Source organism: Pocillopora damicornis, chromosome 2, assembly GCF_964200805.1.
Source record: "Pocillopora damicornis chromosome 2, jaPocDami1.2, whole genome shotgun sequence".
NCBI classification, from domain to species: domain Eukaryota; kingdom Metazoa; phylum Cnidaria; class Anthozoa; order Scleractinia; family Pocilloporidae; genus Pocillopora; species Pocillopora damicornis.
Window position 1 is genome coordinate 13,335,641 of NC_142671.1, and position 24,763 is coordinate 13,360,403.

At 36.8% G+C, this 24,763-nt stretch overlaps 2 protein-coding genes across 2 annotated transcripts; both read left to right on the plus strand.

Moving 5' to 3' along the window:
* Nucleotides 1-8: 8 nt before the first annotated feature.
* LOC113674846 (gamma-tubulin complex component 2) lies at nucleotides 9-17,203 on the plus strand. Its single transcript, XM_089197629.1, has 33 exons — nucleotides 9-173; nucleotides 620-695; nucleotides 1,271-1,362; nucleotides 1,959-2,016; nucleotides 2,244-2,399; nucleotides 2,815-2,917; nucleotides 3,378-3,469; nucleotides 3,716-3,790; nucleotides 3,987-4,068; nucleotides 4,738-4,815; nucleotides 5,239-5,306; nucleotides 5,960-6,004; nucleotides 6,711-6,803; nucleotides 7,161-7,222; nucleotides 7,340-7,382; nucleotides 8,450-8,521; nucleotides 8,699-8,759; nucleotides 9,356-9,414; nucleotides 9,853-9,907; nucleotides 10,294-10,444; nucleotides 10,746-10,837; nucleotides 11,203-11,290; nucleotides 12,176-12,246; nucleotides 12,417-12,461; nucleotides 12,766-12,830; nucleotides 13,182-13,252; nucleotides 13,597-13,650; nucleotides 14,179-14,299; nucleotides 14,956-15,048; nucleotides 15,314-15,364; nucleotides 15,502-15,618; nucleotides 16,002-16,218; nucleotides 16,400-17,203. Exons 1-33 carry the CDS (start codon nucleotides 121-123, stop codon nucleotides 16,615-16,617), a joined length of 2,877 nt encoding a protein of 958 aa, XP_089053755.1. The 5' UTR covers nucleotides 9-120; the 3' UTR covers nucleotides 16,618-17,203.
* A 240-nt stretch (nucleotides 17,204-17,443) lies between these two features.
* LOC113674851 (uncharacterized) lies at nucleotides 17,444-20,552 on the plus strand. The gene has a single exon (XM_027191352.2). It carries the CDS (start codon nucleotides 17,465-17,467, stop codon nucleotides 19,094-19,096), a length of 1,632 nt encoding a protein of 543 aa, XP_027047153.2. The 5' UTR covers nucleotides 17,444-17,464; the 3' UTR covers nucleotides 19,097-20,552.
* Nucleotides 20,553-24,763: the final 4,211 nt, after the last annotated feature.

The following is a 24,763-nucleotide window of genomic DNA, read 5'->3' on the forward strand; positions in this document are numbered from 1 at the left end:
TTTTTTGTCAGCGGCAACAACCAATCTTTAAATTAATAAAAATTGAAAATGGCGGCAATATATAGGCTTTATTGGATATTGGGTCAAATTGTTTAGTTTCTTGTTGCAAATAGAGTTAAAATGAGCGAATTCAGGATACATCATCATGTTTCGCAGCTCTTGGGCTTATTAGGGTGAGTCACTTAAACAAATCGTGTCATGAAGTGTCCTTGCTTTGCAGACTTTCGGTTGCTGCTAGATCGAGGTAAACAAATTGGGTTATTTTTACATTTATTGCGTATTGCAGGCATCTATATAAAATGTTACTTAATTTTTTAGGGAGATAGGAGGGTATTTTTTTTTTCGCCGCCGCAAGAGGTTAGCTTATTCGGCAAAGGGTTGAATTTAACTGAACTCCTCTCGATCAGCCTTGGAACTATGTATGATTTCGCATGAATTTTTAAAACCACAGACTTGCAAATTTCAATTGGTATACTTGAAGGATACTTTTCTTGTCTCTAAATCACGCTAACTTTGAAAAGAAGAAAAATGAATATATGAAATGAAAATCTGATAAGCTGATAAGCATCACACAACTGAAATAATGCTACGTGTTTACTCTAACTTTTGCTTTACTCAGAGCCAGCACAGGAGATGGCCCTGAAGTGTATGCTGAAATGTTGACAAAGAACTTGACCCCTTATGTGACAACACAGGTAAGAAATTAGCAGCACATTTCTATTAAAGATTATTTTACTGTATAAGACAACTAAAATATTGATATTTAAACTGATGTTTAGAGTATTTTTACTACAGTTACTATACTTGTCGAATCATTAAAAACAATGGCACTACAAATAACAATTAATATAGTAAGGCTAAATTTAATTGAATGATTCTGATCTATGTTGGAGTGGGTATGTAACAAATACTCCATTCAACAGGTTTATGTACCATATAAGATAAGAGCCTGCTGCTAGAAAACCTCGCTGGTTATGTTACATGGTTTTTACCAGCTACATTGGACTTATCCCTTTTACCCTTTGGAGTGACTGGCTTCTAATTTCTCTAAACACTATACTCCTTGAATCAAATGTAAAGGTTATAAGAATAAAAGAAATGATCAACAATTTAAGTTCCTGATTGTCAAACAAATTGCCCTCATTATTGCTATAGGAAGTGTAAAGGGAATAGTATGAAGAATGTGAATACTAATATTAGGGTGTAACTTGAATGTTTAAGTCGCAAGATTAAACTTAAGTAGCTTACAGTTTTCTCATTGTATAATCAGGTATCAGCTCACGCAGCTAAAAAGAAGATAGCTGAAACAAGTTCAACTCCAAGGGACTTTTTAAAGAAATATGATGAATTGAAATCTAAAAAGTTGAGTGGCATGATTCTTTTGTCATTTATTGCTGTGTTGTGGTAGTATTTGTTTTTAGATTCACTGAATGCAGGTGAGATTTGTAGTATCAACAGAGAAACTCACAACAAATCATTACAACATAGCATGATCAATCGACATGGTGACCCAGGAAGCATGAGGTTCTAGCATTCATTGCACTCTGACATAAGCATATTCCAATAAGATTTCATGCTCAGCTTATGACAATAGTCTTAGTTTGTTAGTTTTAAATACTATCAGCTTGGAACATTTGAGAGGAATTACCAGTAAATGTCAAAGGTGATCAATGAATGCTATTAAAACTTTGTTTTGCTTTACTTTAATAATTGGTCCAGAAAACTCCTGCCATTCTCTCAAAAAATCAGACTCAGAACTAAAACTTCATCTTTGATCTAGTCACCCACCCTTTTTCCCAGGAATTAAGCAGTTTACATAGTTATACTTTGGGTTCTCATTTGATCCTTGTGGTATTCTCTTTTCCTTTGATTTGGTGTAATTTGTGATCACTTTGGTTTTGGCTTTATATTTTTGTATCATTGTTATCATTTGTTTAATGACTGATGTTTAAATTCAGTGTCAGAGAACTTGATCCATTGGTTTACCTGCTCTCAAGACTGGCAGAGGATAAACAGGTTTGAAAATTTGATGTTCCTACTTTAGAGACCATAGAGAAATAGTTGCCATGGATGGTGAATAGTCTTGCAGGATCTTTCAGGATCTTTTTTAGGGTTGTGTTTATGATTCACTGTCTCACAGTTCTTATTCCTGTACGATTACTGGTACTGAAGCTTTAAGATCTTACCATGGATGGAGCAAGATCACTGTAGTTAATATTTGCAGTTAAATATCTTTTTTCTAGATGCTAACTTTCCTTGAAAAGAACTCCAAGGATCGTTCTAAGGCACATCTTGTGGCTATTTCAAGTGGAGCCAAAAGTAGTGTAATAGCAAAAGCTGATGCTGTACAGGATATCATACCTCCATCAGGCCCCATGTCGCAACATGAACTTAATGAGGTAACCATGGAAATAGCCTAAGAATAAAACAGAATGATTATATACATATGATTATATTAGGAGGAAATGTTCAGATGGTAGACTTGTTCATGATTACTGCTGATGAAGATTGAGTTAATCTTATCCTGTAGTCTGTTCATCTTATGATGATAATACTGATAACTGAACTATTATATGAAACAGAAACTGAGGTTTCCACAACCTGCAAAAAGTCTTTGTCAGAGTCAAAGTATTTTTCTCTTACTAATAATTGTTCTTTTCAGAACTATTCACACCCCAGCACTCAAAATACATGATAAACTAACTTTGGTATTGAACAAGGGGTATGTGCCATCTATATGTTGAGAAAAAGAATTAAATTGACTAAGATTACCCCACTAATAAATTCTTTTGTTAATCGTTGTGTCTATCACAGCTCCGTACTAAGCTTGCCTCAGTCACAAGTAGTAATAGTCAATCAGGATCATCTCCAGAGGCTGTACTTAAAGCCTTGCGAGAGAAACAAGCAAGGAGAACTGGTATGTCAAAACAGCTTACAGATTCTAGATTCATTTGTTAAACGTTATGGTCAAGATTCAGTGCTACATATAACAATGAATGTTTTTCTGATCTGTCTCTGAATTTGTAATCTGTCTGTAAAGTCTATCAATATTTCGGTTACATGTATATGGTCACAACTTACAACACACTTTTAATCAATATTCACATCACTTATTAAATACATTTCACAACATTAATATTCATAGTTAACATACAGTCATGTCATTCTATTCTTATGAGAAATGCATACTTAGTGATACAACACTACACTGTCTGTACACTGTATATTGTGCATGGCAGGTTAAAGGAAAGGGCAAGAAGATCAAATTTGCATGATACAAGCAGGTTTTTCCAAAGTCGAAACAAGTTAAAACAGTGCAGGGCTACATGTATTGCTATGCAGGTTTTTTTTAATCTAAATTTTTTGTATTTTCCTAGGGAATTTACCACCCACTCCTTCTTGGGTCACTGAACGGCCTTACTTAAGCAGAGACTATGTTTCTGGAGCAGGCTCAAGTCATGCCACTCCAGTATGTGAAAATCTCATGATAATGATAAGTCATAGCTTTCCCTCAGTTGCTGCTTCAAAACATTTCTTTTTTTTTCTCCAGTTTATCATCATGATACCAGGGTATATCATTATTAATAATCACAAATAAATGCCTGGGACAAATAAAAATGAAACTGGAAGAAAAAAATAAGACCCTCCACATCATTGTGTTCTCACTGTTTATGTATTTTTCTAATAACTTGCCTTGGTTGTGGATACTTTGCAGCCTGTGTCAGTTGGTACATTACCTCTACCAATGCAGGAGTTAGCTATTGTGGAAGATCTTTTATTCCTTATGATGGTGAGGGCTTTACTCAAAATAAAAAAGATGAAATGTTTAAAGTTTCAACTTATTTGAAGGTGTGCTGTTAGGTCTCAACTTACAAAAATTTTATTCTATGGCATTTTTAGTATTTAAACAGTATGTCGAACCAATTTTTTCTCATTTACTGATGGGAGTTGCTTTTGACAAACCAATTTGTTTGAATTTATTTTAGGGTGTGGAGGGAAAATATTTGCTTGTAAAACCCCTGAAAGACAAGTACAGTGCAAGAAGTTTTACCATTGACAAGACTCTAGGTAATGTAACTTGCTTACTACGAAGACTTCAGTTGAATATGAAATGAAAATTTCTTGTCCAAAAGCTTAAAGTGGTCCAAATTGAGAGAAGTTATCCTTTGACTCATTCCCGTTGCATTTCAAGCCACCGGGAGTATGGTGTCCTTGCCTGGATGAGATGGTGTTTCATTTCATCAGCAGGTGTTTTTAGGTGCTAATGGGCATCCTAATGAAGAAACCTAGCCAAAAAATTTAGATCAGAAGTCAACTCCTATATTCCATGTGATTGTATGCAGGTACTTAGTCTCTTATGTATCCTGGTGCTCAGCTACCACTGTACTCAGTTTCCTCCTTCTAAGAAGAACCCTGCATCAGGCTTTGATGGCTTCTGGTTTATTCTCAGCTTTCTGACAAGGGGCTCTTTGTACACTGCAACGCATGACACAATGACCTTGACAGCTAAAAAGTGACCTTTTGATCTATAGTCAATGACACTTACCATTAAGCCATGTGTCTCCTATACTTAAGTTAAGTTTAACTTCAGTCTACTCCTGAATATAACAGTCTGTCATATTTGCTGTTGATTTTGACATCTATGTATTGGTAGGATGGGCTGAGTTTAACTTGAATGGTTCTTTGTTACAGATGAGTGTATGTGTTTGTGCAACTGATGAAGATCTTTTCTCACAGAGATAACACTTTTGGAGCTGGTGCAAAGGATACTGCCAGTCTGCTCGAACTACTCAACTATCTGCAGATTCATGGAAGGTATATTCAAGATAATCCTTTAACTCTTAGATCAAATTTGTAATTTTCCTTACTGTCAACCATGCAATTCTTATAATATTAGTTCAGAGAATTAAGTATTGGATCGACGAATTATCCTCAAATTGATCTTTTTCTTTATTCTCATCACTTATCTGGTTGATACTGTATTGATATTGCAAGGAGAAATTCTGTCTTGATCATTTATGGGAGTTAAAGGGATAATCATACTCATAAAGCCATTGAAAGCATTATTAAGAGATTAATGGTTTAGTTATAAAAAGAGATTTCTTTTGGTCTACTAGTCTGACCATTATTTCACTGATGCTGTAACTGGAAGAGATAGAAACTTTAGGAAGGTCTAGGGATATTCATCTCATTGTTTAATCATAATTACTTTCTATTGGCTGTTTTTTCTTCTTTCAGCAAAATCTTCCTTTGAACATGGTCTTGTAAATCATGCTTTGTGTGCTGCAATGAGGACATTATTGAAGGTAATATGAAGTTATTTATAGTGGAGCTTGTGTAGCCCCATAATTAAGACAAACTAGTAGTAACCCATCAAGCCGAAAAAATTTGGATGTACGACCGTACGACCGTACAAGGTGCTACTTTTAACATGCGTGGTCAACTGTACTGTGGGCATGCCAATGCCACGGCTTTGTCCAGTAGTCCAGTGGTAAGTGCACTGGGCTTCGAGTTGGACGACCCAGGTTCTAGTCCTCGCTGGGGCAAGGTGTTGTGCCCTTGAGATGTGTGGGAAAAAAAAATGTGAGCTCCGCTTTTATGCTTGGAAAAATCTATATATTATTATCAAACTGACTAATGAATGATGCCATTTTAAACTTGTCGATCTACATTATTGAATTTAATTTGTTGTCAGTTGCTAATTTATTGTGTGTCAACTCAAGAAACCCCTTGAAGAAGTTAATGATAAAAATTTGATAATTATATAAAAAATCTTATTACAGGTAAATGAGGAAACTATGAACACAGAATGTTAAGACTGAGTATGTGTCGTGTAGAATTCACACCCTCACAACCACCAGAAATGTGCATATTAAATACTATTAATAATGTTAATTTTTAGTGATGTAGTCAGGTATTGTTAGTTCTTGATTTATACGCTGTTTTTTTTCTTCCAAAGGAATATCTCATTCTTGTAGCACAACTGGAACATCAATTCAGACTGGTCAGTATTAACTGTAGCCTTTAAGACAAAACTGATTTTCATTAATTCATAGCTTCTAACTGTTCATGCTTGAAGTTGACTGCCATGTAGTTTATGTCTTCTGGAGTTATTGGAATATTGTTGGTTGGCATGGGTGATTTTAAGATTTATAGCTTTAAGTTTAGAAGCTCTCTGTAATTCATGTGTTGGAGGAAATACCAACAAAGCAATCCTAGATCTGCAGTGGGGATTTTAGTAAGAAGTGAACTGCCAGAAGAAGCCTAGAGAATTGTGTACATCAATTAAACAAGAGAATATTCTTTCATGTGGATAAGAATACCCCCTGAAAGCCAGTAATAGCTGGAGAATTCTCCAGTCTCTTGACACCCTGGTATTGAATGAGTAAGATGGAGGGAAGCTTGAGCCAAAAAGTAAAGTTGCACTGAGGGGGTGAACAAAAGAAGGAGGTCTTGAATGGTTTCCTCTTCTCTGCTGTTGGTGGCAATTGCTAGCTATGTTGTCTGGAGAACATGTTCAATGCTCACACCCTGAAAAGACTTATATTGCAAGCTAGATATACTTTTATCTAAGACTTAAGAACTACCAGCTCTCAAACTCTTAATATATTATTAATATTATTAATATTATTGCTTTTTGTTGGCAAGGTTGTATATAAGTTTTGTGACTTACATGTCTCTCTTGTATGCTTATACTGTATTTGCTTTAGGGTCAGCTGTCATTGCAGAAACTGTGGTTTTATATTCAGCCTTGTATGAGAACTATGGAGATACTTTCATCTATATCAGTGGCTATTGATAAGGTTAGTAGGATAAGTAGTATTTAAGCAGTAAATGGTTAGCGATAACTAAGGCATTCACAAGCATAACTTATCAAATGAAAATTCATAGTAATTTGCATAGAAAAAAGTAGAGGACAGAAGTTAATTTAAGTCATACAAAGGATATAAACCATCTGCAGTATACAACCACCTCTCATTAACTCATTTAATTACCAATAAAGTAAGTTGGTAGTAAGGATTAAGTTTGTGTTATATGTCAGCTGTCAAGTGGCTTTTGTAAGTCTCTTTGCAATTTTTCCACTTCTTCAATTTACTTTATTTTTTTTTTCTTTTTCATTTCACTTTTATGAATGTGGTAAAAATTTCTCTCTCCCTTAGGGAAGTTGTAAGGGAGGAGCTGTGTTGACACTGTTACATGAAAAGACTGTAGGATATACAGGGTATGTGTTTTGTTTTAAGGCCATCAGTAGTGGTCCACAAAAAAAATTGATTTTCCCAGCTTTTGTTTTCCGAAATGTTTTTCATACAACAGTGTCAACTTGATGTTATTTACACAGGGACAGGAAATCCCAAGATCTCTGCTTGTTTCTCACTCAGGCAGTAAGTGTAATTATACTTTGCATATTGTTGTGTATTGTCATTTTGAAAATTTAGTAGTATGTTAATTTTTATTCGAATCAATAATCACTACCCCAGCAGTTAAGGAAGGCTTGTATCATGCATGTTACTTTACTCTGTACCACAATTATGCAGCAAAATTTTTCAATCCAGAAAATCCCTCTTTGTGACAAAGGAGTGCAAAGTTTGGAAGCAAGCGGAGATTAATTAACTGTTTTTTTGGCCTGGTACTCCTATGGATATCTCAGGAGAGCACAGAGTTGACTTTGACATGAACCCTTTAGATGGAATAATGATGGAGTTCAAATTATGTTTTAATTGTAATCAGTGTTCTCCCTTACTTAAACACAACAGGTAAAAGAAATTTTCAAACTGGTAGAGCAATCCTTTTAGTGTGTTGAGTTTACAAGATCTTCTAGCAAATTAGGCTGTAATAATAGGTACTACTGGGGAAATTTTACCAGTTACCATCTAAAAGGTGAACACTGATAATAGAAAAAAAAAACACTGAAAAAAAGGCAGTACAAAATATGTAACAACCTAACTAACACTTTTAATTAATGATACAGACCACTTCATTTTAGAATATTACCCCTTTAACTCCCAAGATGTGATTTTTAATTCTCCCCTCTGGTTGCTACACATTCCCTTGTAAAATATTTGTGAGAATTTGGTGTTGGATCAAGATAACAACTTATGCTTGATACATCTGTAAGTTTGAGTTTTCTCATCACCTGTTTGCTGGATGATGTATGAATATCACAGGGAGAAGGTACATGCTAATCACTTCTAGGATTTAAAGGGTTAAGGCAAAATGAAGGAGAAAGGAAAGTTGGGTATGCAACCCATCAAGGAACCTCCCTTCCTATGGTGTTCTGTTCTATGGGAGTCAGCTCTCATGGTGACACTTTTAACAGTTGATTTGACAACTATAAAAATATGTTTATCCAGTCACAGTTATATCATTTATATTTTTACCCCTGTAACATATTTGGAATAAACTCCTGGTTATTTTGGATATTATTAATAATTGTTCCTTTTTTATGCAGGCTTGTGTTCCATATTTTGATATCCTTGAGCAGTGGATTTACAAAGGGATTATCAGTGATCCTTATTCTGAGGTACTTTTTATTTAGATTAGTTTTTATTAATGAATAGATTGATTTTATCAAGTTGATAGTTTTTGTGTGTGTGTGTGTTGTTTTTTTTTTGCCATGCAACCTCTGTGTAGTTTCTTTTTTACGTTATCCAGGTCTAAAATGTCATGTGTTAATGTATTTTTCATCATTTTTAATTAGTTCCTTGTGGCAGAACATGGTTCCATTCAGAAAGAGAAGGTCACTGAAGATTACAATGATGCATATCCTTTGAAGATGTTTAAGATTTTCAATAAATTAATGAAGAACAAGCCACGCTAGTCTTTCCACAGCCATTTTCCATAGTTACCAAGTACCCCCTGACCCTTAAGAGTGACTAGCACCTAATTTCTCCTTACAATAACACCCCTGAGTCACACATTTAGGTTACAAGAATTAAGGAAATGATCACAAACCAAATAAGCTCAAACAAATTCTCCTTGTCAGCACCTTAGAGGATGTATAGGGAACAGTATGAAGAATATGCATGGTGATGTTGGGGTGTAAAGGATTTGGTAAGTAAGGAAGCACGAGGGGTGAGAGTTTATAAATGGGTCACTAAGGTGTACATCTACTGTTTCTTCCCCTCTCAGTGGCACTTACTTGGCTTGTAGTTTGGGAAGAGAAAATGGCAGGTCTGTAAACAGTTTTAAGCCAGATATACTACCATGATAAAGCTAACAGAACTATGTGAACTGAGTCTCGTTTGAAAAGAAGTTTCAGCTGTGAATCAGAAAAGGGAGGTTAGCATTTGAACATTTCTGAGCATGTCCATCAATTACAGATAATTTATTGGTGAATTTCTCTTGACTTTTGCCACTTACTGGGAGCAACGATACACCGTTGTAAGAGAGAACATTCCTGTATTTCTGGAAAAGGTAACTATAGTCAGAATATTTTTAATAAACACATGTATCGCTGTAAACGATTCCTATGTACCTGGTTTTCTAAAATGTATGCGCCAGTGAAGGTTGGGCACAAGATGTTTCTCTCGGTAGATCCTTTCATGTGGACTTTTTATATTACTTTTCTTTGAATTTTTCCTTTCTTTTTCTTGTTGTTTGGCTTTTTGATTCACAAATTGTCGAAGAGGAATATAGTACCAAGATTCAGACAGATTAGGCATGATTAGGTGTGGGATGATGAGTGAAATATTTCCTTGGTTACACCCAATCTACACTCATCCAATAATTTTCATGGTCATTTGCTTTCGAATAAATTGCAATTTAAAAGCTTTATCTTCTTTACCGGTGAAGCAGTAGAATTTTTGGGAAGGTATAGTTTAACTTTTTTTTCACCTTTTTTCAATTCTATAGGTAGCACAAAACATTCTCAGTACAGGGAAATACTTGAATGTTTTTCGACAGTGCGGTAAGTGTTTCTAGTACTGCAAATGAATATTCTTAGTGTAAGCAGACAATATGGAAACGTTTTGCAATATGTTCATAGGAATAAATAGAATAAGACAGGTGGTAAAATTTGAGTCCGTTGATAAAATAAAAAAGATGTTTTTTGTCTTGTCACGAGCGCGTAGCGATAAGTTCAGCGTTAGGATGACAACAAGTGTATATAGAGCGCAACAAGAGTTTTGTTGCTTTTGTTTCATATGTGCGGCAGCATGGAAAGGAAAATGTTAAAGATAAAAAAGAAGGAAATCAGTCAACTCAAACAAATATAAGGGTTAGGTATAAATGCAATAAACTTCAGCACATGCAGGTCCTCTTGAGGTTAAAATATATATATATTTTTTACTTTAGGTCAGAATGTCCAATGCCCAAACGCTGATGAGATTATTTACACACTTAATGAGAGAGAATATGTTGAAAAGATTGAAAAGGCTTACAGCTACGCTAGTAAGACACTGTTGGATCTGCTGATGGATGAAAGGGCACTGATGGCTCGATTGAGGTAAGGGTGCTTTCCACTGACTACTGCGGCTTAAGTAATTTGCCCCCGTTTAGTGCTTCGTTTGTTCATCGCATGGGCAAAACGCGGTCATGCCTGTACAATTCACTAACGAAACACGCTGACGATATGGTTTCAGGCGATATTGCAGTTTGGTGGAGGCCTCAGTGATATTTTTTTTTCTGTTTTTTTTATTGTTTTGTTTTGTTTTGTTTTGTTTCGTTTTTTTGTTTAAAAGAAATGCGGCACATAGTTTTAGCTGCGTTTCCTTTCACTCCCAGGATGAACTGCATATTATTTTCAGGTCTATCAAGCATTACTTTCTCATGGACTTGGGAGATTTCTTTGTTCAATTCATGGATCTAGCTGAAGATGAGATGAAAAAAAACATGGATGGTATCCTTTGGAAAGAGTTATTTACAAGGGGAAACTTTTATTGCATCAGTAATAAAAATGTTGGATTGAATAACATTGGTTAGTTCAGAATTACCTGGTGAATGCCATGTGGGTTTTAAATGGTGCTTTTGTACATTTTATGTGAAGAGTTATCTGTTGACTAGATACTACTTTGGTGCACGGAATTGGGTCTTTCCTTTGCTACCACTCTTGTTGATTAGTTAATTTGTGATTTGGACTAGGCACGTGTACATCTACTGTCCATATTTTTTAAAATTTTTGATGAAGTAGTTATAAAGCATTATATGACCATGCACTCGTACCTAAACGTTAAAGTTGTAGTTCTTTGATTCAGTGTTATTTAGATATAATGCCTTCCAGACTGGAAACATTGTTAGAGTTAGCTTTAAGGACAAGTACAGCAAACAATGATCCGTACAAAGATGACTTGAGGTACTTTATTAGAAGCAGTTTTCAATTGAATGTTGTAAAACCAAACCAAAGCAATCCCAAAGACCAATCAGAACGAAGGTTTACTCTATCATCAGCTAACGCGAACTCAAAGTGAAAGCATGCGAACTGCTTGAGGCACGGGACGACGCTATTGACCCAGTGTTTGTATTTCTGCATCTACTTTGTTGAGAGGACGGCGCGAGTTTTCTGTATCACAGAGCAGAGATAAGGAAACCCAAAGCATTCCAGGATCAGTTTTTGATACTTGAAAATTGCTCCGTTTGTGCAGTGATCAGTGAACAAACATTTCACTGGGTTTGCTCGCGTTCCTCTGCCTTTGTTGCCGTTTTTTTACCCTGGTAAAACGTCTTCTGTCGCGATCGAAATAATGGCCGCAGAAGGTTTAAAGAATGCGAACGCCAGGTAGTGACGTTAAATGAGGAAAAATAGACATTTCATTCTTTTAGCTTGCGCTTCACGGTCGCTCCCGCACCTCGCTGCGCTTAAGTAAATCAAGCCCGACAAGTGAATAAAGGGGTAAGTTTCTAAAGAAACTGTGGTGCTGCGTTGGTGGGAGAGTGTAACAGGGTAATTAAGTATTATCAACTGAGTTGAGAACATAAATTGGCCACCGTAAAGAGTTTAAAAGCTGACGTTTCGAGCGTTAGCCCTTTGTCAGAGCGACAAGGTCCATTTTGTATTTTTGGTTCTACGTTAGGGTGCGAACTCTCAAAGGAATCAGGGAGTGAACTTGCAATGGGGCGAAACCATCATAAACCCTGTTATTCGCCCTCAGCCACATAAAATCAGATCAAACCTTCAATCCTGTCTCATTGTACGATACTTGTGCGTCATTTTGTTACATTCTTCATCTTTCATTTGCAGAGTCGATTTGCTTCCCTATGACCTCATCACTCAGCTCTTTCGTATCTTGTCTGTGGCTTATGACAGTAAAGGTAAGCATACTCTAAGTGGTAATTATTGTGAAGTCTGCCTTACCAGAATATTTGTAGCATTTCAACTGGTACGGTATGTGAAACCATTTGTTTACCTCATCAAAAGTTAAGTTTGTAATGTTATACATTTGTTGAGGATTTTTCCCTCTCTCTCCACCCTTCCGCTTCAGGCACAACGACGTATAATCAGGATCCCACTGAGCTCCAGATATCAGGTTAGTAAGCTATTATTTTTGTCAGTAATGTGTACCTATTGACTGATCATGAGTTTAGGATGGGCCGGACAGGAAAATCTCTGGTTTTCGGACATGACGCATGCACTTAGCTACGTCATAACCGAGAGCCAAATGTTTACCCGTCTGGTCTGACCTAACGACAATTGAATGAAAGAATTTTATGATATGTCCTCTGCTCTTTGAAGTTTCTCTTTCTTGCTTTCTTGCTACACTGTGCAAGTCACGGGGCCGGACGGAGGGTCACACATTAGTAATTCCTCAACGGATGTTTTTTCTTTTTCAGGACTTGAAGCCTTCTCGTTTGATTACGTGGTGAAATGGCCCGTTTCGTTAATCCTCAGCAAAAAGGTAAGAATTAAACTTCTCTCGTGTTAAAAAAAGTATTTCAGAGTCTCCATGAAAAGTAACGTTTTGCACGGACATAAAATTCAAACTCCATGGTAACATATTTTGCTTCATGAGTCGAAAAATGGAACTGGGATACTAAAATGTTAAACTGCGAGGAACATTTGGCCCGCATTACTCTCCTCTTTTCTTCGTTTTACTTCACCTCCTCTCTCTAGAGAAACCAATAAGTCACATATTCAAACATTGCCAATGCGCTGTATTCCAATACAGGCTCCTTGTTTTTTTGTCGTTTTTGCTCACTGATCAATTATTTCATTTGTTTTTTTGTTTGTTTGTTTATTTGTTATAAAGGCTCTCACGAAATACCAGATGCTGTTTAGACATTTATTTTATGCCCGTCATGTTGAAAGACAGCTATGCAAGTAAGAACCACTTCACCTGCTTTGCAATTTTTTTTCCTTCCGAAATTGCAACAAGCATTTTTCTGTTTATAGTATTAATTTTGTGGGTGTTTCGTCAGCGATAACGTTTTTGGAAATAATTACGTTCCGTCGCGCATAGAGTGCATGAAATGCGAGAAACCAGGAGTGGCCAAGTCGCGATTGGTTTTAATTTCCTTCGATTGGTTGAGAAGATGGCGCAAGTTTTCTGGGCCAATCACAGAATGTAAAGCAAAACCAAAGCAATGCTGGATTACTTTTAACACTCAGCTGAAAATTGCCCTTATAAAGTGTGATTTCGGACTGATGTATTCCTTATTTTTCAGTGTTTGGGTGAGCAATAAGCGAGCAAAGCAGTTTACTCTGAATTCTTCCCCATGGTGAGTTATGACGCTTATTAACTAAACGTCCGGTCTCTTTCATGTTTGAAATGTGGAGTACGCTGCACATCATAGTTGGTGCATTGAACGCCAGACCGATAGGGCGAACTACTCTACTGTTACACAAACTCCCCACCCACGGGTGTTAATAAAGGAATATAAATGAGCACTTGCAAACTGTTTAGGAAACCCTGAAAAATATCAAGGGCTGGGTGGAGGCGGGAGGGTGGGTATTTTATGTTACCCAAACATAGAAACTGGAATTAGCTTCTGTAGGTTTTTCCTATCAGTTATCTTGTTTTTAGACTCTATCTTTACAGGCAAATGTTTAATGCAACGTGATGCATGTTCTCAATCGCCGTTGGGTGGATAACATATCTTGAGTTTTTTTTTTACAATGAAAGAACACTTGGTTCCTTCAGCTTCTTCTGTTTGAAAACAATGAGGAAATAGTTGTCGTTTTGCTCATCTGGTTATCACGCTGACGCCAATATCTTACTCATCGCTAACAGTGTTTTGTTACGTTAGGTATGCAGCTGCGTTTGCTCTTCGTCAGCGGATGCTGCACTTTGTACAGACATACGAGCACTATATGATGTTTGAGGTTCTGGAGCCCAGCTGGCATGTTATGGAGAAAAGTCTTAAAACGGTATGATACACAGGGAGAGCGCTTTTTAATGGATTAACAAGTTTACTAGCCATGAAAACGCTTTGGCTCAAGAGCAAGGGTTAGAAGTTTATTTGTGTTTGGGGAGGCCGTAAGTTTACGGTTTTTAGGCCACAGTAAATTTCGATCTACTCTTCAGTGCTAGTGGACTCGCATTCTTCCGTAATCAATAGGAACTCCAAGTGAAATGCTGTAAAATTCTTAAGCGGGTTTCTTTTCTAACTTTTCTTTATATTGCTGTGGATAAAAATACCATCTTCTCGAGTTTCACGTGGTTTTTCCTTGTTTACAAAGATATTCTTAAAGCGACGTCTAGTCAATTGAACTGTCCTCGAAAAAATTCGCCTCGGTAATTTGCCTATAGAAGACTGAATTTGTCCTCATTGTGAAATGGAATTGCAAAGTATCTCAGACTAGGAATGCCGTGATTGGTTTAGTTTTTATAGTGATAGCCTAGCTAGAACCTATCACCAAATAGTTATCAAACTCAGCAAAAATGAAATCGAAGTGCAAAATGTACAAGATTGTCATAGAATTCGCCTTCCATTTTTTACTTACTGGGATAAGGCTAGCTAAGAATGCAGCGAGTTTTCATAACTGGAAGTCAACTGCGGTTTGTTGTCTTTTTGTTTACACAGGTTACAAATATCGATGGTGTACTAGAAAAGCACAACGACTTTTTGGACCGCTGTTTGAAAGACTGTATGCTGACAAATATAGAGCTGCTGAAGGTGAGGGCAGCAACGTCATGCAAACGGTTTGATTTTAGAGGAAATAGTTGCGAGGGCATCCGAAGTAGCTTTCAAAAAACCCCGCCTAGACTGGTTTGAAAGGTCGCAGAGTCTCAACTGCACGATGCTAACCATGTAGTTTTTTTGGTGATGCTGATATAATATGATAAGTAACGTGGAAAGTGTTCACAGTATGATCTGAAGAGGTTTGGAATGCATGTTTACCCACAGGTTACATTTACAAAGCTTTATCGTTCTGTGGCAGGTTGTTAGCAAGTTAATGCTGGTTTGTGTGACATTCACGAATTGTATGCAGGTGAGGTATTAATATGTTCTCTACAAACACGACCCTCTTCTAAATTTTGGCGGTTTATGTGTTTGATACGTCCGGCAATTCTTTCCAAAGCTTTAGAAAGGGTCAAATTAACAATTCCTTATATGTTTCATTGTAAGCGGTTCACCCAGAGCGCAAGCGTGGAATCACAGGAGACCGATGCTACAGGAGTGAGTCCAATGAGTAAGAAAGGTCCACCGCCGGGAGAACAAGAGAAGCGTAAAACTACTGCAAAGGTACAGGAGTCATTTTTAATGGGTTTGCAGTGGATCAAGCACGTTTTTAGAATCAAATAACACGACTCAGATGGTGAAACCCTGTGCTTCCAGACTTCCTGGTTATCTAAATGGTTATTTTTTACAAACAATTTCAACGATAAACAAATTAAAGAATGTGAAAGCAAAGCCGAAACATGGTCGTGTTACCTATGACTTTCAAGTTCTCCGAACCTTTCAATCTCGTCGCCCTCAGGAGTGAAGTCTTTTCTTAAAATAGACTGACAAAATCAATCGAATTCATTGGGCCGGATAGTTTTCTTCGAGCGTTTGCCAGTCCCCTTCCCCTCCCCACCCCACATTGTACTTCATCATGGACAATTGTTGGTTCTTGTTCCACGTAGGTTGTGTTTGATCATGTTGACCAAATGATCAGTGGCGAGGATTTTGAACGCACCATTCAGAACTTCGACAATAATTTTTCTCGTCATTTGATGGACTTGTTGGAGAAGCTTAGCCATTACTCTACAACAGACTGTGAACATCAAATGCTGAATATCATCGCCCGGCTGGATCACAATGGATATTACACGGCGCAATTAGAGAAATACGTTGCCCAAGGTAAACCCAGCTAGTCTGATCATTTTTTTTCTATTTAGAACCTCCGACTTTAATTTCGCTACGATACCATGTGTTTTGTTGAGACGGCCGAATAAAAAATAGCTGTTCCCAAGAGAAATAAATTGTTGGTTTAACTTTTCCTCCTCGGTTTTTTTTTTTTTTTTTTTTTTCCATTTACTAGAATCCGGTGCCCTTAGTGGATCCTCGGAATCAAAGACTGCAATCAAGTCTTCCTCGTCATTACTCTCAGCCTCAGTTGATAATCTGGCGGATGTTCCCATCGTTCCAGCTCATTTACGTTCGGCAGTTTCTTTGGATCAGCTGCAAAACGGGCAGAGCTACTTAGCTAAGCCAACATCCTTACCTGACCTGTCGGACGGGAGAGCAAAGAAGAAATAGTAAACATTTCGTATGAAATGATCACTTAGAACAGTTTTCTTCATGTATTATGGGGGAGGATAAATACCGCAATGTCCCGTGAGGACCATCAGTAGTAAGCGGTTATTAAATGTTCATTAGCAATGGAACGACGCAGTGGTAGCATTTAATTGAACCCTCAACGTCGCTAAGGGTGAAAGTGGTGATACAATCTCATGCAAAGCCTTTTGCCTTCTTTATCTTGGCAACGCACTCTGCATTAGAAAGAGGTTTCACGCTTTACTAGGAAAAGAAACTCAGGAATATTCAGTCCACCTTTCTAATCGATCTGTTTTTTCTAAGACATGATCAATTAAAAAACTTTTGAAAATTCAGTTTTTGTATTCGGTCTTGGATGAGGTATCCTTCAAAAGAAATGTCCGTGAGTCGAAAAGAAAAGAAAATGTAGTATTTATTACCAGGAGAACATCGCTTTGTTACATCTTTGTATCATTCTAACCATGACATCATGTTACAGTATGAGGGACTATTTTCGTCAGTATTTTGTACATAGTTCTTGGATTGAAGTTATGTTAAGGGTCTACATTAAAATCTACTCTTTCAAAAATTGGTACTTGCCTGTGTGTAATCTCTCAAAGATGATACTCTGCAGGGAAATGTATCTAATTTCAAAATTGCTACGTGAGGAGCTATGTTAAGCAGCGTGTACTTTCAGTCAATAATTATTATTGATCGGCGGAAGCAATAACCTCGCCTTTAGGGGTTTCTCGGTATCCTGTCGCTGCTATCTACCGAAACCGCAAAACCCTGGGAACGAGGAAGCTCAGAAAACTGTCCCACGATTCTTTGCAGAGAAGCTAAATGCAAGATGGCGAAGGCTAAGAAGGGAACCGCTTCCGGAGTTTCAGACCATTTGGCTGATTTTGTCGGTACTGAAATTAATTGCCCTGTTTGTTTGGAAATATTTGACGATCCAAAGTGCCTTCCCAACTGTGCGCACAATGTCTGCGTTACATGCCTCGGAAACTTAGCCAGACGAACCCGCAAGAAGAGTACGGTGGAGTGTCCTGAATGTCGCACCAAGTCGACGGTTCCATTGTCTGGAGTTACCGGTTTCCCCACCAACCACTTGCTAAAACGGCTCGTAGAGAACTCCCCTGAACATAGGGGAAGGCGTGCATTTGACAAAGCTCTTGAATGTTATAGAGAACAAAGGGAAAAGATTAAGGAAGAGTTCCAAACTCTCACAACCTTTCGAAGGATTCTTTTTGAAGAGAGCAAGAAGGAAATGAAAGATCAAATAAAATTGGAAGCTAAACGTGTAAGGAAACTAATTGACAAAGAAGAGAGAAAGCTATTGTCTCAAGCAGACGAGATCTACAATGAAAAGTCTGACCAAAGTCAGTTTGGAAAGAAACTAGAAGAGGTCAGACAGCTCAATGCTAAAGTTTTAACCTCCCTGGAAGGTGCTGACGAAGTTAAAGAAGAACGCGACTGGAAGAAATTTCAGAAATCAAGAGAGATCTTTGAAAAACAGTTTCAAGATAGTATTAAGACTTTAGAGGCCTCAATTGAAAACTTGAGCAGTATGCAGTGGACAGCTACTGCCAAATTTAATGCAGGAAACTTGGACAAATCTAGCAAAATCCTGGGGTTAATTTCTTGTGATCCATGTAAAAAAGCTGCTTCCGGACCAGCAATTGCATTGGGTGATGATGAAGTCATTCGTGTTATTGACACAGACTTTGTTCCAACAGCATTATCTGTTTCTCTACATACAGGTGAGATTGCTGTTCTTGATGCAGAAAACAACTGTGTTCATATTTTCACTGCCACTGGAGATCACCAAAAACAATTTGAGATCAAGTATGGTGATCTTAAGGAAATTACATATTCCAAGAATGATGACATTGTGGTTCTGAACCAAGAGAAGAATCGCCTTTTACACTTTGACAAGGATGGTGCTTTCATACACAAGTTTGTCCAGTCTCCCAATAGATCAGTGAGGTTTCAGAAAGTAACAACAGGTGGGGATGGGTGTTATGTGCTTACAACCCTGACTGATGATGGACCTGGTGTTGTTGTGTATGATTCCGAAAGATGCCACAAGTTAGCATTCACATCAAGTCACTTTCAAGGCAACACATTGGCTGCAGTGCATCACAAAGATAAGTATTATGTCACTGACTGCAGCAGCACAATCAAGATCTTTGACAAGAAAGGTAAATTTCTTCAAGAAACAAAGAATCTCGGTGATAGTTCCAAAAGTCCCTCTAAGCTCTACTCAGTGGCTGTGGATGATGCACATGACTGCCTTGTCTGTGTTTCTAAGCAGAACAACCAGAACACAATCCTTGCTGTGAAAACTGATGGCAGTATTTTGTCCAAGACTCCTATAGGTGGTAGTCTCAATTCTATTGCAATGTCCAAAGGATTTGACAGTTTGGTGGCAACTTTTCATGAAAAAAAGTACATTCAAATTTTACCCCACAAAGTTTGATGAGTATTTTTTTCAAAACCTTTGAAATTCAAACTCTGCCCAACTTGTCCTCACAGTTAATGCTGCCTTCCATCATTATTGTACTCCAGTGATCAGAAAAGCTGAAATTATGGATTTCTTGAACAACTCAGTTTTTACTTCAATTCTGCTCTACATTCCACTGCTGTAAATGGATCTGTAGATGGGAATTAAATATAAAGTAAATAAAGTGGGTATAAGACTGAAAACCTATCAAAGATAATATGTTTGGTGGTACAATAACTACAGCAACTGTTTATCACCAGATTGCTTGACTTATTGGAATGGTTGTATAGAAGAGCTAATAGTGTTTTTTTTTTAGTTAAACTAGATGTAAAGCAGGGAAAATTTTCTTTGTTTACAAGAAAATACCTGAAATTTCAGATTTACAAATTGGAAATAATATTAATATAATTTCAATTTTGTTTAATTTATTTTCTGATACATAAAAAGTTTGAATTCCTGAGGGGGAAATCCAGTAACATGGTACATAGAAGAGTGTTCTGTAAATCAAATTGTAAATGAAATTGTTCTAACCTCACATTATATAAATGCTGCCCTGTGGACAGGTAATGAGAATGAAGGAAATGGCCACTTACTTAAGATGCTCTTCATTTTCACTACTGTATGAAATGTAAAGAGAACATTAAAAAGAATAAGCTCACTGTTTGTAGGGCATAAAGGGTTTGTGTAAAAACCAGAGGGGACTGGTAAAGTCTGTTGATTGTTAACAGATAAAAATAAGTGCAACATGGTATGAGATAGGGGATCAATTCCAATCATTTTGATTGTGGAACACATTTCTGTGGGATCCAAGAGCCCCAACTTAAGCTTATGCTGTATCAGCTACACTACAAAAATCTAGATTCTTATTTTAAAAAAAAGCTTGAGTGATGTTCACTTATCTATAATCTGCACAGGAAAATGTTAAGTGGTGACATTGCCTCTCACGTTTACCAAACTCATTTCTAGATACATGTTTGGGTTAGTAATCACACAAATACTAGTGCAATTTGGTATAAGTTAAAATGAGTAAGTTTTTTAGGTTAGTAAAATTGCACAAGCCTCCTAACTATGGACAGAAACAGAAAAAGAGTGAAATTTTGACAGTGCCCTTTAATTTTAAATACAGGTCATTCAACTGATTGGTTGAAACATTAAAAGTTTGTCAAAATCAAACTTTAATAAGATTATCATTTAAAAGTTATTAATCAAACCAAGAATGTAATATTTTTTATTAGATAACTTCAATTTCATTTTCCAAGAAACCTTGGCCTGGTTTGATGACAGTGAATGAAAGGATCTATTTCAAAACAGTAAATGATTTACTAATGAGGCAGTCCTTAAATAAACCGGCTAATTTCTAGAAATTTTCTCGTACAACTATTTTTACATGAGACTATAGTTCGAATAAAGGTTCTCCATTATTCTGTCTTCATTTCTTTGTCTCCTCATTCCTTTTGCTTCACTTTTTCTTGCCTGACTGTCATTAAGGGAACACTTCTATAACGTGAACTCTGGAAAGGCCTCCCCCTTCCCTCAGAAGGCACATTTTTATTTGCTCCTAAAGATTAAGTACAACTTAACATGGTTTGATATTTGGGGTCCTGCAATTTTTATATTAAGTATCTCGTGTAGGCTGAGTTACTGGACCGGAAGCACGTGTGGTTATCACCATTGTTTTCAAAATCTAAATGTGAATAAAGGCGTACTATGTTGGGCGTGGCTCCCTGAGGTCGATGTGCCTCAGTTCCTTTTATTTCCTTTTATTTCCCTTTTTTTGCGCTCTTCAGGCGAGTGGAGGGAAGCACGAGGCGAGTACGAGAAAGGCGGGAGGCGAGTGGAGGGAAGCACGAGGCGAGTGCGAGAAAGGCGCGAGGCGAGTGGAGGGAAGCACGAGGCGAGTGCGAGAAAGGCGCGAGGGGTAAGACACACACAAATGTCTTTATTCGCGAGCCTCCCTTTGATCGTGTATCATCCCTCGCATTTTTTTCGCACTTGATTCGCACTTTCGTCTTATCGCGCAAAAAATGAAACCCTTTCCACGAGCTTAAGTGCTACAATAAATAGAATTTTCTCCTAATTAGTCTTGGACAAGGACCCTGAGAGAATAGATCTTTCGTAAAAACCTAAGCAATTCCTTTAAGTTCACCCCCATCAGAAGAGAATTACGAATAATTCGTTATGCATTCACACAATTTCAAATTCACGAATAGTTTAAATCAGTTTCGTCCGACTGATCACACAGTTCTCACATAATACCATCTAAAATGAAATTAAGGTCATTTTTTCCTCGTCCGGCATGCAAATTCGCCAGTCAGAATGCCTTTCATTCCCTGTTAATTCTTAAATAGCTGAATTAGCGTGCAAACAAAACTCCGCGAAAAATCTGTGACGTAGGAGCTGATAATTGGCTGCAGCTGCTAATCCATATTCATCAGCAGTTGTAGAATTTTCAGCAAACCATGCTGCCTGTCGAAGGACGAAGACGTGCTTCCGAGGTGCTGAAGATTAAGGAGCAATATCGATGGAAGGAGGCAAGTGGCATGTAAAGACGAGCAAAGAAAATTCAGTCTTTGTTATTACAGCTGCAGGTGAGAATTTCCTTACAAAAATATAGCCTTGAACCCTTTCAGAGAGCTAATCGAGTTGGTTGCTTGATGTAAGCGGTTCTGAAATCGACGTTCGACGGAATTAGGGTGTTGGCTTAGGGGAAAAGAAACACGTCTGGTTCTTGGATATTCTTACCGAAACGCTGTGATAAAAGACTTTTAGCTTGTAAAATCTACTGGGGACTTCATTTTGTTTTAAATGCAGCCACGTGGAAGCGCGATGACTCTTCTGCTTAGTAGTATTTGCTTCATTGCAAATAAAAATGCGAAAAGTTACGCAATGAAATTATACATAAATTTAAGTTTGTATAAGATTGTCCGACTTTGTAGAAATTAAGCATTCCCTGATCACATTCATAATCTCTTTTTCAGGAGGAACAGTGTCAAATGGATGGATGAAGAAAGATTCTGGTCAAGAGGAGAAAATCAGTGGAATCACTTAAGTTTTATTGGATACAACGAAGATAAGAACTTTGAAAGTTTTGAGTAATAGAAGCAAAAAATGGTGGCTTTTTATATGTCTCATTATTGTGCGAGGTCTTCATTTTATTCATCAAATGTCATGGAATGGATAAAACTGGCTAACTGGTAAGTGAATAAATTTAATTAGCCACCATTTTTTAAATAGTTTGTTGTGGTACGGATTGTTTTGCGGACTTTGAGCGATCGTTTTATTGATTTGAACAGCTCGTTATGATTTGGTGCAATTTACTTCCGACAATATCGTTACATCGAATTAACCAAAGGTATAATTTGATTTCTATGTCAATCGAACCAGAGAAATTTGGAACTAAAATTGCTAATTTGCAAGTACTGATCGCTCAGTATTGATTTACAGTCAGCTATATATTCATTGATGTTGTACAAAGGTGATATTTGATGAGGTGGCACTTGGATAAAAGATCTTGGGCGAAGACCAAGTGAAATTCAGAATTTAAATTTTTTGATGAGGTAATAAATCTTACCTGATGAATTACATCGACTTACAAACCACTTTACAGGCTGCTATGCTACTTTTTATCAAGTTTATATTGCACAAAATATCTTGAATGACTGAATTTGAAAAGCCAGTTTAAAAAACCTGGACAAGATTCCTCTCGAAGGCGATGACAAAAACTTCTAACCAACGGAGTCATTAACAGACCAAACAGAACAAACAGAACAAATTAAACTAACCTCAGCGATGGTGACGAACGCTATTCTAGTCTCACAGCTACTTTCCAAAACTGATCAATTAGTTTTACGAACCAAAAATTATAACTGTCTGCTTACAAATAGCCTTTCACTTGACTCTGGTGGTGAATTCTGCTCAGACCAGTCACTAACTTCGACTTCTCACAACCAGACGCTCGAACTACACGATTGACTACAAACTGCTTCCAATTAATAGAGAAATTTGGCTAAAAGCATATCGATTCGATTGTGAATTCATTCTCCCGTGTTTTGAATTGAATATGAAATTTTATAACTTTTGTTCAAAAAGGAATCATTGTTTTTCATACATGAATAAAAAAATTACTTAGGTGCCACCTTAGCTTTATATTTACTGCTTTGTGCCATCAACTGAATTCGGTTTCAGTTTGGAGGTTTTATGTTTTAAAACTCTAATGCCTGGTCACGAGCTCTTTCGAGAAACTGATTACGTTGACATTTGCCTCTATATAAACCCGTTTAGATTGACTTTTTTCCAACGAAGAAATGTAGATTTCATATTTCGATAAGAGTTTATTCGATAGGAATAATGATGGTAAATATATTTATTTTTAATCTTTGAACAATCGTTAACAGATTGGATTAAAAAAATTAACGTGAACATAAGAGTCAATTCAATTCTTGCCAAGTAAATAGATGGCTCGAGTGTTTCACACGAACAAGAACATTTAGGAAATTACATTCTTTTCTTTGTTAGAAATGACATTCGAAATTTTGGCAAGGCCAGTAAATTTCTCTAGAAAAACGTGTGAATCAGAAATGTAAATTAAACAAAAGTAATTCGGTTGATATTTTACCAAATCAAATCAGTTATTTTTGTTTTGTTGTGGAATACTTTCGCATATTTCTCATTAGAACAAGGGAATTTAAGGAATTCTGAACATACCGTATACTGCCGCTTTTAGGCCAATCTACCTGGAAACATCAAAATACCGGCTCCTCGGGATGTACCCCCCCCCCCCCCCACTAGATAGCTACTATGCCCTACTTCTAACAAAAAAAAAAAAAAGCTTGGAAATTCAATACTTCTTGTCAAGAAAGTATGAACAGTTTATAATCTCTTGTTCTTATCAAAGATGAACTTGATGGAAAAATCTGAATTAACTTCCGTTTTGTTAAGTTCCAGTTTTTTTTCTGTTCCAAATGTAACGAAATAAATTTGATTTACTATGACGTTTTCAGACTGAATTGAAAAAATGTAAATGCAGACCTATTTTGATCATCACTTCTATAGCTTACTTCGAGGCGCCTTTTTCGATTTTGGTTAAAAGCCCCCCAAAACCCCATACGAAGTTGTAGAAACCCACGACTCGTAAGCGGCAGTTTACGGTATTTCCCTATTACAGAATTGAATTTGTATAGAAAGTTCGTTGATTTTTCGAAAACCTTCGAAGCGAACCAAAAGAGTAGTTGAAAGAAAATGGATTTACATTGAGTAAAGCACTTTTTTAATTTAATACTGCGATGGTTGTCTTTTTGCTGACTTATATTCATCAATACGGAATTCTTAGATAATCGAAAAAACTTTAAATTAAGTTGCATTCCATAAAAGCAATCACTTGCTGCTCTTTGGACCAGGCATTTGGTTTTAAAATATATTTTATAGTTAAATTATTTACTCATTATTTCAAGTGGAAGTAAGATCTTTTGTACAGCCACTCGGTGTAACACAGGAATACAGAAAAAAAAAATGATTGAAAAAAATTCAAGTTTTAATATCAAATTGAGTACACTACTGCAATAAAACAGAAATTCAACGCTTCTAACGACTACATGTTTTAGAACAATTCGCGGCAGGAATTTATCGTAAATAACTTGAAAATCT

What these genes read in the sequence shown, in the direction of transcription:
- LOC113674846 (XM_089197629.1), top strand. Translation starts at nt 121, where the DNA reads ATGAGCGAATTCAGGATACATCATCATGTTTCGCAGCTCTTGGGCTTA. An exon ending in TGGAGAAAAGTCTTAAAACG is followed by an intron (nt 14,300 to 14,955) that starts GTATGATACACA and finishes TTGTTTACACAG; the next exon opens with GTTACAAATATCGATGGTGT. An exon ending in AGCGTAAAACTACTGCAAAG is followed by an intron (nt 15,619 to 16,001) that starts GTACAGGAGTCA and finishes TGTTCCACGTAG; the next exon opens with GTTGTGTTTGATCATGTTGA.
- LOC113674851 (XM_027191352.2), top strand. Translation starts at nt 17,465, where the DNA reads ATGGCGAAGGCTAAGAAGGGAACCGCTTCCGGAGTTTCAGACCATTTG.